Source organism: Lepeophtheirus salmonis, chromosome 14 (assembly GCF_016086655.4).
Source record: "Lepeophtheirus salmonis chromosome 14, UVic_Lsal_1.4, whole genome shotgun sequence".
Lineage (NCBI taxonomy): Eukaryota > Metazoa > Arthropoda > Copepoda > Siphonostomatoida > Caligidae > Lepeophtheirus > Lepeophtheirus salmonis.
Window position 1 is genome coordinate 19,463,968 of NC_052144.2, and position 14,438 is coordinate 19,478,405.

Genomic DNA, 14,438 nt, shown 5'->3' on the forward strand with positions numbered 1-14,438 from the left:
ACCTTTTTTTTTATCTTTTAATTTGTAAAACCTCCCTTGTTTTTTCGCCAAAAATTTATATTTCCTCTAATTGTAATATTTGATGATTCCCGGATACTCTTTCTTAATTCAAAGTAATGATATAAGAAAAATTACAAAGTCATTTTTGATGAAGGCAATATATTTCCAGTCAATTAGGTGACAAATACGCCATTAAGATATAGCTTTCTTGGATATCGTTTTGATTTTTCCATAGTGCAAGTCTTTGTACTTTTATATTTACACTACTTTTGTCGAATAAACTATTACTACACTTACACTTTCCATTATAAAATATTTCAGTAATGAATCGAACTTTCTATTTTTGTTCAAATTAGCATCCAAGGTAATTAACTTGTAAAGAAAATAAAAGTATTGGGGATTATTCATTGTAAGTAAATATTCATCAACTATTATAATAAGTAATTGTTAAACGAGGATAGTTATATACCGAATGAATTTAAATTTTATACAAAAGTACTGCAGATGTGCATAGGAGCAATGATGCTTCATAGTTGGGGATTTGAAATTTGGCACTCCTTTAGAGGACTGTTAAATAAGACTGATTTTATATCCAATTTTGCAGTAGGAAAAAACAAAAACAATACACTCAACATGTTCTAGATGTATAACTTTTCTCTCCAATTTTTTTGCATTTTATTTCTAGAACAGCATAAATAGTTCTTAGTATGAATTATGTTATCTTGAAAAAATTATAAAAAATAAAAAGGTGAAATAGTTTTCACGATAATCTAGAAAGAAATAACCTTTCTTTGAAAAAAACTTTGAGGTAGTTGAGCTACCTTTAAATAATGTTCAATTAATATTGATATTAATATTTTAATATTGACGCCATAGTAGATGAGTGGTTGCTTGTTTTGTCAAAAACTGTTTTTCTTGTCCAGCAGTCGGTACAATACATCAAATTGAAAAATCTAGCAAGCCCGATTTTATTATGCTCTAAACTTATGTTTATATTAACCTTGGAAACACCCTAAATTTTATGTATATACGTAAGTGTTCATATTGTTTATGATGAAGACTAAGAAATTTATGCTTTCCAAACTGTACAAAAAAACTATAAATAATAGAAATATATTTACCCATATTCAAAGGTTACATAGTCATATTTCTTACTGGATATTCAAATAAATAGTTTGAATATACATAGAAAAGTAGACGAATTAAATATTTAAACGAAATTAACCATTGTTGACGGGTCTTTTGTATATCATAATTTAACGAAATCTCGAATAATCAAGCTATCAAACATTTTGAATAAAAAAGAGAATAATCTTTATCGAAAAACTTTGATGACTATTTTTATATGGATCATCAATATCATGTGTCGTTGTCTACAGATTTGTTTTTCATGTAATAGCCATTAAATAAAAATTCATCTCTTTTAGAAAATATACTTCCCTGATTTTGTATATATATAACTTTAAAGTGTGTATTCTATAAAAAACAAATCTACCTCATTTTATTTTGTTGTTTTTTATACATAGGGAAAAAGTAGGCATGAAATTCAGTTTCGGCATATTAATCAGCTTGTCAAAGTGATATTGAGTTATTTACTTAACTAAGCTCAAAACAATATGTAATTTTTGGAACTAATTTCATAATATGGTCAATGATATTGTAGCTTTAATATCAATTTTAATAATGAAAATTTTTGATCCAACTTATGTTTTTATCAGATGAGTCTAAAAATGTCGAAGCAAGAACAAAAGAGGCAACGCAGATGAGATCTCCTCTGCAACGGTGTAATTGCAGAGAAGGCTACTGAGACTATAGGCATCACTCTACAAGAATTTAATAATATTTATAGATTAAAAAATACTATCATCAGTACAATCGCTTTAATCAAACAATTAATTCTTTGTTAAATATATATAATTTAATTATTTATAAATCAATTAGACCAAATTTTTATTCATACACAAAAAAAAAAAAAAAAAATAGTAAACATCTTATGAAATAAATTAATTAAATGAAAATGTCCACTAAAGATGAATGCAATAATATTATCATTCCGTCATAAATGATATATATAGAAAGAATTACTAATTTAATCAATAACACATAAATAAATTAATTTAAAAAAAAAAATGTTTTATGTAATGTCTGTTTTCAACAAAATTCAACTTATTTTATTATAGTCGCTTTTCATGGATATTTACAAATTATATCTGTACAAAAAAAATATAATTATCTTGGAAGTGAAAAGAAGAAAAATTGACTCACTCTGAAAGAGATAAAAAAAAATTGGATACGGTCCCTCATTTAATAAATAGCTATGCAATTTAATACTTAAATATAACTACAACTCTAAATATTAAGCACTTATTTGCTTGTTAATTTTATTAATTGGAAATATGAACAGTATTTTTTCATTTTCCAACGCTATTATAATTATTATTTAACTCTTGAGAAAATAAAATATTATTATAAAGTATACAAATATGTACATTAATAATGGAGAATAACACTGATGATTCGCTTTGCAATTATAAACTTAAGTTCTTGTTAAATTCAAATTAGAATAAATGTTTGACATCAAAGTAATTCATGTCACTATATGTCCTTGTTAGACACGCCATGGAATTTGATTTATTTTCTTCCTTTCATAGATTCTCGTAGCTTAACATCCTCACAGCTAATCTTCTCTCCTTCAAACATTGTTTTAACCTATCAATAGAACTTAAAAATTTACTTATTTTAATATTTGGACTTTTGTTGTACTTCATAGAAAATTTTTACTACCTAAAGACGGTTAATTTGGAGTTTGAAGCCCATAAAGTGACATATAACGAAAGTAGTAACTATTTTTTACAAAAAAAATTGCAATTTGACTCAAAAAACTATTAAACATCCGCTTACGGAGACACTTTCAGCTTTAGAAGAAAATTCAATCATTATTAAATATCATCTTCATATTTAATTTGACCACCGGCCATTGACTTCATTTTTCCAGTTTGTGGTTGAAAAATATTTATATATGTATATTTTCAAGTTAATTTACGAATTAAATTTGACTTACACCTATTTCTTGAAAGGCATTTATGATTTAAGAAATTGATTTAATTCGGCATGTGTTTAAACCCATTAATGACGATACAATAAAATATTTTACATATTTCAACACGTCTTTCTATAAAAAATGATTTATTTTTATATATATATTCCCTTACTATTCTTAAAAGAGTAAATTTCACAGGAATATAGTATGATAGAAAACAAAAACAAAAAAAACTATTGTCCAAATTTGATATCAACTATTTCTATTTATATGATATTTTCTAAAATAAAACTTGTACACAAATTGTCTGACTAAGATAAAAAAAGTATCGATTAAAAATATAAAATAAAAAGTATCGTTATGGGTTGAAGCCCACCATTTTTTATTTAAATCCCATAGATAAATCTACAAACATCATTTTTAAATGTACTTCGTTTCTGAAGAAAGAAAAAAAAATATTTTTTAGATCAGGATTTCTCAAACTTTATTCAGTCAGAGTACCTTTCAAAAGTGCATAAAATATCAAAGTACTTTATTGATATATGATTAAAGAAATACAATTCCATAGCCAAAATCTATTATTATGTTTATAACAATTGTAATAGTCGTTGTATGTCCTTTATTTAGGCTTTGACTATATTTTACAGTCAATCATATCCAGTTTTCCTGGGACAATAATCCATGATGATGTTGTTTATTCGGTGCTTTTTGGGAAATCAAATGTATTTTTTCTAACAAGAATAAGAAAGCTATTTTCAATATACAGATCAAAAGAAAAAATGAGCTTTACTTATTTATAGCTTTAGAAAAAATAATTTATTATGAATGAGGCAATTTACTTATGAAAATATAATTATTGATAAATTACATTCATAAATGTATAATAAACAGAAACAAAAATACATAATATATGGTGAAATAATCGAATATTTATTTACATTAAGTCTGTATATCCTTAATCGAAGATGATTTTTTCCAACATTAAATAACGTTTGGATATAAAAGAAATCAAATCATGTACAATCCTTTAATGTATACATAATACTGTTTGTCATATCAGTATTTATTCTAATATATTTCTATCATTTAATTTTTTTATTTCTTTTTGTTAGTCAATCATTAATAAAAAGATTTCACATCTTGAAAAAAAATTATAAACTTAAAAAATACTTTTTTTTTATGCTAAGACCTTCGGTTCTAAAGATAAGATGCACACATTGTGTTAAATAAATGGGCCAATTTATTCTCTTTTTTCTCTCTCAGTCTCTTAAAGACCTTCGAAACCGTTAAATAGGTAAACCTTTTGTCCCTTTATATGCTTGTAGATATATTTGCTTAACGCACATTATTTTAAACTCTTCCTATGGGATGCTAAGTTGTCTCTTATCAAATTGCACTTTTAAATGCAATATTTTTTAAAGCATAAACTGTAACTCGGTCGAAAAACTCATTTAATTTTTTTTTGCATGAATACAGTACCGTTCACAATAGGCAAATTATGCATAAATGAAACCTATTATATATTTTCTTTTTAATGACATTGAAACTATTAAATTAAATTGAGTACAACTCATTAGGGCTGTCAAAAAATATATAGTGGTATTAATACTTATAGAAAATATCAATACAAATTTAAATTGGCAATTAGAAGGGTGTTAAATTGTACAATTTGATTGTAGAATTTAACTTAATATATATTTTTTTAAATAAACCGAATGCACTCATTTCTCCTTGGATAAAATAAAGTTTTTCTGTATTGAAGTGAAAATGTGTGCATTTCAAGTTTACGAGTATAAAACTGTACAAGTTATTATATCCTAGGTGTATTTTGTACAATCGTATTCTTAAATGATTAAAAACGGTCATTTTTATCTCTCTAGTCCTATCTTGTATAACTTTATTATTATTATTAGAGCGCATTCGGCGTGTAAAAATTAATTTCTCTTATCAACTTTTACTAATTGTAACTAGTTTAAGGAAATTTATTGATTTAACAAGCGGTAGTACCCGGGAGTTGCCCGGAGTAGTTAGGCTTTGAAAAAAAGACAAATTTTGCTGGAATATTATAGAAGATAACTTGGCAATAAATATGACTGATGAGTGCTCAAGCGCTCACTAACAAAAACAAACAAACAAATATTCCCCGTATGTTAAATACAAAACTTCTACAAGAGTTTAGTCATTTTTACATCACATCGTTTATATTTTATTCATATCTTAACATATATTAAACATTCATATGAACTATAATATACATAAGAGAGCACTAACCCAAACAAGCAGAACCATTGCTGCATATTCGATCCTACATACACATGTCTGCAATATTTCATTAATTCAACTACATTCTTGTTTTTTTATCAAAAATATGTATATGAAACACGTAAGGGATCACGTTGTACCCAGTACGCAAGTTAAATGCTATATACACACACTTGCAGTAGCTGTTTTATACAAACTACATTATTATTTTTTAGATCAAAATATGTTTATAATATAAATAAGGATGGTCCATTGATATATGAACACTTATTAATTTAATAATTAAGGAAGGTTGAGTGATTAAAATTAATTCATACTAAGATGTATTAAAACATAAACAATTTGTTACCAAAAAAACATCGGAGCTCTCTAGCTTTCTTACAAGTTTTTTATGTAAAAAAGACGTTTTCTATTTGAGATTTATTTTTGATCCTGTTCAATTACCGCCTTATCAAACTAATATTCACATTAGAAGGTTAAATAATATAAATAGTAAAATACAATGTGCACTCTTGCCTAATTCCTTAAGAAAAATGTCTCATTTTTTTTTTTTTTTGAGTTGATAATTCAAATTGAATTTATCCCGATATCAACAGCCGTTTATGAATATGAGAAAAAAGCTGAACTAAGCTTTTTTCTAAATGTTTGATAACATACAAATACCTACCTACGTTATATGTAAATTTAACATATTTCCTAAGTTTTGGCAAAATTAATTTTACTCATATTTCATTCTTAAGTAAAAATAGTTAATAATGTAAATGTTATTAAATAAAGTGGAATGAGACGTGAAAATGATAACAAGTATAATCTGCTTATTTCTGCTTAAAAATTGGTACAGAAATTGCAACTTTTACAAAACATATATAATTTATAGTTAAAGAATAAGTGAGTGTTTAGAATTATGTTCCTGAATACCAGATAATCGAAAATGACTCTGACTTCAAATGAATTTACGTAGGGTTACGATTCCGAATCTATCCACTAGTACATATGTCTAGACACACAGACTTCATATTTATATGCATATCAACATAGAATAATGTGGAAAGTAATCATTTATACGATATTTAATCACATCAAGGACATAGTTCCAAAAGTTACCTATTTCAGATTTTTAGAACAAAAGCAGCATATCTCCCTAGGGTAGATATTAATATTTCCCTCAGATCTTGCCTAGAAATTATAACACTATTAGCTAGCATTAAAGCAAAAAGAGCTTTGACACTTAACGGGAAAAAAATTATTTTACAAATTTCTTGGGATGATTTTCTCGATGATACAAAAAAATAGTTGTTGCTTTCATTTCTCAAACTGTCTTCTCTGTAATATCCATGTTTGCAAATTGCTGCTAGCAATTTCAATCTTACATCACGTTGTGTAGTAAATTGAAGTTAACAACATACTTGACAACTAAATGCACTATTTACAATTAGGAATCCATAATGAAGGAAATAATTCAAACCAACTACCTTCAGCTGGAACCAGAGCCTCCAACTTGGCCCTGAGCCTCGCACAGCCCTTGAAAAAGAACTCCTTGTCCATATTGGACATTGTCTCGAGAATGGAAACTCGCAAGGAATCAACAGTGTTATGTGTACGTTTACTGGACTCTCTCTCCAAGGCAACCCTCGCAAAGTAGTCCAAAGGATTCAGATCCTGCGAACAAGGAAGCCGTATTTCATTTTTTTCGTTAAATTTTATCAAAAATTTTGCACATTGAAATCTTTGGTAGTTTTCTATATTTAATCAGAAACTTGGCCTTACAGAACACTTGGATTTTGTCTATTCCAAAGATCTGACTATATTCTTGTGAAGAGTTAATTATTGTTTTTCTAAGGGTCCTGGAGACTGTGTTTCTTATGGTAAGCCCAGAGGAGTCGATGTACTCAACTCTGAATGTCGATAACGCCAGCGGCCTTATTGGATAGCTTCATCGTCTTAGTTAATCCGGATTCTTCAGGGATATTTAACTAGAGTAAAGAGTACTATTTATAGGGATTATAGGGATAGGTAAGAAGAAATATGATCATTTCTACGATAGAATACTTTTAAGACATTATTGTTTTGCCCTTTATTGAGAAATTATCCGGGAAAAAAGTGGTTTTCGTAGTATCATAATTCAACCATTTAGATATTAAATCAATTAGGCTAATTAATATTCATTGTATTACATAGTATTTTGTCTTCAAAACAATACATTATTTGGTGCACTCTTCTGTTATCGGTAGTGGTAAATTTTTAATTTATTCTAAGTTTCATTTATGCTTAAGAGTAAATACGTTGGCAAATTAACATTTGTAGTCAAAAGTTTGAGAGGGTGAGAAAATAAAAATTATTTTTTAAGTACAAAGTTAGAGCCATCGTAATATACACACGTACATCTTATTGGTAATATATAAGTGTATAGTAAAATAAAAATAAAAGACATTCAAAGTCCATAAAGACCAATAAAATACATTTTCTCTACCATATATTCTTTTAAAAGGAAGAAATAATAATTAAGATGGTACTGTGTAAAATGTACAGCCACATGTAAATTGCCAACTGATAAAAAATGTAGATACGTGACCTTGCATGATTTTTAATTATTACCTTTGTACCAAAGTCTTTCTATTATGCCCATAAAGACGTCTTTCAATGGGAAGTTATTTTATAATGCAACAAAGACAAAGAAATAAATAAAAACTACAAGATGTACAAATGATTGAGCAAAGATTTTAGCTGACAAATGCTGAATAATATGAGGTTACATTTCTTTGTTCTTCTTACATTAACAATCGGCAATTCCAACAAGGCTGAGAAATGATATAACCTTTTGATAGACTCTGATGGTGTAATAAAAAGTTAACCAATCAATTTCTTAAGTAAAAATGTTTATCTCACTTCATTTATTTTGGAGAGTAATGAAAATTTGACAAATCACTTAAAATGCTATTAAAAATTTAACAGATCAATTAAGTTATGCAATCATAGATAACACATTAAAAGATTTAAAAAATGTGCATGCAATAAATTATTTGAATATTGATTTGTATTGAAAAAACATACATAAGTATTAATTAGAAAGTTTTACATTATCTATTCATTTTTATAAATAGATATGTTATATATTATGAATATTTCATTTAATCCGGTATTGTAAATCTCTTCAAAAAAAGTTATATTTACCGGGTGTTGCGAAAGAAAACACATAAAAATTAATTTTAAAACACCTTTTAACTTTTTAATTTATCGACCAATATTGACTGTCATTTTTTTCATAAACGCATAGACATAATACTTGAACTTTTTTTTTTCACTGAATCCTTCTTTCTTCTGCTTTTGACTACATTTGTGACCAAAAAACATAATCAATTTGAATCAGGCCTAGACTGTTTGAACAGGGTTTTGGTCAAAATATTGGACTGATTTGGATGAGGCACGCCTATTGTATGAAGAATTTTTCATCCTTTTTTTTATAATAACCCTCATGATTAAGCTGATAAACTTTGTGAACCAGATTAAAAACATGTCATGGTTGTCAGGGTTTTGACCAAATCCTCAATATCTTTATTCATCTAGACAGGTACTTATTATTCTTTTTTTCCTTAATGTATCAACTGCTCAGGTCTTTTCATCAGAGAAAAAAACTATTTGTCCTGATGATTCAAATAACATTAACTCTTTTAATAAGTTAGACAATAAATTAAAATCTTAACCTTCCACCTACTAACACTAAAAATAGGTTAAAGGCTTAAATATATCCACAGCTCTCCAAAACTCCTATTAATTTATTTGTTTAATACATTTATCACATTACAATAAACTTTTTATTTTTCCCTCATACAAATTACAGCCCTTAATAATGAAATAAATAATGTGCAGCCTAAATACATCTCACAGCTAGTATCTAGTCCCTTAATTCTTAAAAAAAGGGAGTATTTCAATTACTAGCTCCAAATAAAATATTTAAAAAAATAAAGAAATGTAAAGAAACATATTGAATATGGGCATCAATAAAATAATCTCTTTAAATACGAAAGGGGGTAAAGATAGAAGATCTAGACATGTAGTAATGAATCACTTGATGTCAATGGATCCTGTCATCGTTTGTCTTGAGGATATTAAATCAGAAATATCTTCTTCTTAATTTAATAACTATCCCTTACCTACAAGATTTCAATGTTTTTTTCTAGTCTTGGCTCTTATTTCAAAGAAAATCAAAAAAAAAAATCCTGGATTACAGAGTTCTCCTACAAAAGTGATTGGCTTAAAATTCGAATTTCTTTAAATGGGATGAGTTTCAGTATAATAATTGTCTATCGGCTGAATGAAAGGTCTACTTTCTTTTTTTCAAATTCCTGCTAATTAGGGATTTAAATGTTGATCTACATAAATTTGATTCACACTATCCAAACCTTACTGCTCTATAAAATATAATTCTTAAGTTTAATTCTGTTGACTTGACAAAAAAATTCAGTCCAGATGATAGTATTTTTTTGGAGAAAAAGGAATCAGTCTTCCAGAATTCAATTGGCTTTGATTTTACCTACCTTGACTCATAAGGGGAAAAAAACATTTAATAACCCGAAACTTCTTTTGATCATAAATTGATTTGCTTGGAGTTACACAGACCATATAAAACTTATCAATTAAGGATCCCAAAATGGTTGATATAAGACGATAAATACAAAACGAAATTAAAAAAAGAATTGCTAGGAGGCTTTAATGAATCTTTTTCATTTTACCAAGCAACACAAAGGCTCATAAAAATAATTCATTCAACAACTTCACGGTTTCTTTTGGAACATAGGAAGGAAACAATGACATACGCCAGACAAGGGGATCATGTTCTCAATAATTGATCAATTTCTGCACGCACGTACTTGCAGATTTTCTGAATTTTTTAAAATTGCATAAATTGTAGAGGCCAAAATGAAAGAAAAAGTTGAGTTAGAAGGATCTGCGTGCAGACGGCTTAAGAAATTTATTAAGAAAGACGGATTTTCTGCCCCCGGTGTTAAAAAAAATTATTCATTATTTTTTTAAAGTTACCTCATATTAGAGTTTGAAATATCAGTCGGAAATATTAACAACATTTTTAACGACCATACTATTTTATGACCACAAACGAATGTTCTTTCAGGTTTTGAACGTAGTAGAAAAGGATGTTCACTACTCTAGAATTTATTAATAAGGACAACAGCTGAGAAATAGAAAATTCATTCTTCAGATTAACAATTTCAATAATAGGATGAGCTAAATAATGCACCAAATTTCTATCACTATTTACCAATTGGGCATTGAAAACCTGAACACATTGGATTTTAAACTTCAACAAAATATAATTTATTAATTAACAGTATAATAAAAAAAAAAAAGATACTATAAATAGGTTTGCCAAGCTCTATTAATCATTAATAAAACCGGTATTGGGGGCAATATTAGCTAATAGATGGAGGAGGACAACCTGAGATCCTCTATCATGGCGTCACATTGTCTTTGATTGCCTCAGTGTTTTAATGAAAGAACTTCCCTTGACATGCACCCAAAGGGTGAATTCGTAGGGGTTTGCATAAGGGCTGTAGAAGCACCAACTGGTTCAAAAAAGAACTAAAAATACTTATTTAAAACTCACTGCATTGAGTTTCTTTCATTACTGGTGTCAAAAGTGGTCTCTCCATACTCACAAGGTTCTTTCCATAAACTTTTTTGATAGTTCTATTAAGAGTCTTGTGTGAAACCCCACGATCCTTTGCATGGGCCCTTATGGACTTGAGAGGATTTGCCCAAGCTGTTTTCTTTAAATCCTCGGGGTCCATTTTGGCCTTTACTGACACAGATCTTCTTCCACACCAACGTATTGGACTTGCTGACAGGATAGACGGTGGTCCTGGAGACGCCAGACTACTTGAAGTGTGCGAATAGAAATTCGTCAATCACGTTCAAGTATAATTTTCTCGACTTGCACGTAAGCTAGGGACCTCAAGTTTGTTTAGTTTTTGTAACTAATTGCTTATGCTCTAATATATTGGAATGTAAATTAATTTTAAAAACTCAACCATCATAATTATTGAATTAGAAAGTGTTCAGATTTCAATGGATCTCCTGGTATTGACAAGAATCCATGTTTTCTTTGGGTTTTTGTATAAAATTAATCCCTATCGAAGGATAATTTCGTTATTTTTTTTTTAAATCTTTTTGTATTAATACTTATGTACATACAAATAATGCAGGAGATGACTGAACAAACAAGTGGCTTATAATTTTTCCTATCCCATCATCTATCTTGAAAATTTAGCAAGAAATGTTGACTTATCACTAGAGCCACTAGAACTCAATTTAAAGTACCTAATATCTCAATTGACGACTATGATCAACCTTTGATACATTAATATGTTGCAATATTGGATTATTCTGTACTGCTGAAGGATCTTTGTAATTAAGGCTATAGATATTATAATACTCGGTTCCACTCGAGTCCAAAGTTCAATTACCCTTGCTTAACTGGTCGAAAAAATACTCTAAATTCATGCTTAACTATAACATTTGTACTAATATATACTTCTCAATATATGTATATGTTAAAGTCAATTGAGTCTAAAGTTATATATGACAAGAAGGAAGTAATTGTTTCTTCTGAAGCTCTAATTAAATAAGTAGAGTACATATCATGTTGTTCGATATCAAAAAGTATACATTAACAAACAATATTTACCATGACAAAAACAAAAATGTCAGGTGATTTCAGGGATCAAGAACCTAAAATAATTTCAACCGAAAAAAAATTCTTTAACATTTGATACTCTCATTATTAAGTGAATAAAAAAATTTTCCTTGTTTTTTTTTTTTTTTCATTCATCAAATAATTTCACTATCTAGTAACTAATATAGATAACATGTAACTTTTGAATTAAAAAAATAATTATTATTCATGAAAATAACTTCTATTTAATTCAACCACCACATGTCTTATCAACTTTTAAGTAAAGTAGTTCGACAGTTTTATTCGTATATAAGTTGAAATTAATAATTGAATAGCCATTAAGATATTAACCTTTCAGTAATTTTCAATTATAAAAATATATGATTAATATTCAAATTTTGTTGCATCAAATTATATTCATAAAATAATTAATTATATTATTATGGTTAAGAGATATATTTCAATAGAAATGAAATTTATATTTGTTGTTAATTTGTAATATATCATCGTAGAAAAAACTAATAACAGTATCAGATTCTTAACTCGACACATACATAACATAGGGTAAGTAAGGGAATACCTAAAGATCATGCTTCCCTTTTATAATCATTAATTAGAAAAAAACGAAAAAATATTGCATTTGAAGGTTGGGACTTCCTTATTTCTATAAATGAGTGTTTGTCTCTCAGATATATAAAAAACATTTATATAAAAAGGATTTGATTATTTGAGTTCTACATCAGTTTGTAAAGAACATTTCCATAGATACCTACAACATAGTAAAGATGAAGGTAAAGTAAAAAACACAATTTGTATTACTATTACTAAGAAAATTACCTCTATGCACGTAACTTCACTTTCATTAGATCCTCCTCGCCTTCTCAGCCCTTATTGCACTCACCTCTGCTCAAGGATATCATCCTACACCCTCTTATGAACAACCTGCTCACTATGCCTACAACTATGGAGTAGTGGATGACTACTCTGGCAACAACTTTGGACAATCTGAGTCTCGTGATGGTTATGCCACTTCTGGAGAATACCATGTTCAATTACCCGATGGTCGTCTTCAAACCGTCAACTATCACGTAGGAGATGCTTACACTGGTTATGTGGCGGATGTCACCTACAGTGGAACCCCTTCCTATGGCCCAGCAACGATTCACCACACTCCCATCCCTATCCACCACCATGCAGCTCCCATTCTTCATCATCCCCTTCCTCTTTATCACCAAAACGGTCTTTTGTTTCATCACTTTTAAATTATTTATTTCCTGTAAACTTAATTTATTATGACAATAAAGTGTTGAAAATTTCACTTTGTGCAGTAAAACATCATTTGAAATGTTTAAAAAAGAAAATTTTTCCTTTTTAAGTCAATAAAATTTATATACGCCAAGACCAAAGTATATTTTTCGGCCTGAAATTAACGTTTGTATTGTGCTCACAGTCCGTCACATTTGATATATGTGTATAAAAATATTTTTTTGCTCTAATTTTCATTTAGATTTATTAGAATGATCAAAATTATGTAGTAAGGTATTTATAGCGATATATCTAATAAAAAATTAACAACTGGTTGTCTCTAAATATCTTTCAAAAACTTTTGAATATCAATCATAATATAAGTTGATACCTTAATGTAAAAGTAATTAAAACTTAGTTCATTATGATGATGCATCGATAAAATTTATATGTTTTTGTCCACGCAAGATTATTCTACCTTAAATGAAGAAATAATATAGTCGTTATTTTCTTGTTATAGTTTTCGTTTAGTATGTTTGTTTTTTTTCAAAATAAAGTAATTAACAAAGGGTATAGAATAAAGTATAAGCAGACTCTATTGTCTGTTTGTTGAAATTTTAATACTACCAACTTCTTAAAAAGAATAGTTGTTCAGGAAAATGTATGTGGGTATATTTATCCACAATTTCATTAATCGATTAGCATAATTAGCAAAATAAAAGATAAGAATGGACCTTTAAGGTATTCTATGGTACATTTACTACTCTGTATATGACTATTGCATATATATCAGACTGTACCGAATTGAAAAAAGTTGGGAATTTGGCATTGCAGACTATATTATATTTTGAATTTTTTTATTTCTTTAAATAAGAAAATAACCATCCTACGTCTAAAAAAAAAAGTCCTTCCTGGATGTGTTTTGATTTAAAAATCTGTAAAATGTGAACCAAAATGAGATTTTGTTTATTTTTCTATAAAATTATCAATTTGAATCAAGTTACAGGATCTTTATTCTTTTAAGTATTATAGAAGAAACAAATATTTTTCAACCATATTCTAACAAACTTTCATTAACTTTTCTCATGGTATGAGTATTTTAGTTCTAAGCAAGTGGCCAATAAATAAATATTTTTTTTAGGTACGGCGTATTAAGCATATTTAATTTGATGTGCCTCCTCAGTTTTACTTTCTTCGATATCA

At 27.9% G+C, this 14,438-nt stretch overlaps 2 protein-coding genes across 2 annotated transcripts in view; both read left to right on the plus strand.

Moving 5' to 3' along the window:
* Positions 1–14,438, plus strand: part of LOC121129797 (neural cell adhesion molecule L1.1) — a 297,246-nt gene that overhangs the window by 36,503 nt on the left and 246,305 nt on the right. The gene's annotated exons all lie outside the window — the stretch shown is intronic.
* LOC121129230 (pro-resilin) lies at positions 12,722–13,308 on the plus strand. Its single transcript, XM_040724939.2, has 2 exons — positions 12,722–12,781; positions 12,857–13,308. Exons 1-2 carry the CDS (start codon positions 12,776–12,778, stop codon positions 13,250–13,252), a joined length of 402 nt encoding a protein of 133 aa, XP_040580873.1. The 5' UTR covers positions 12,722–12,775; the 3' UTR covers positions 13,253–13,308.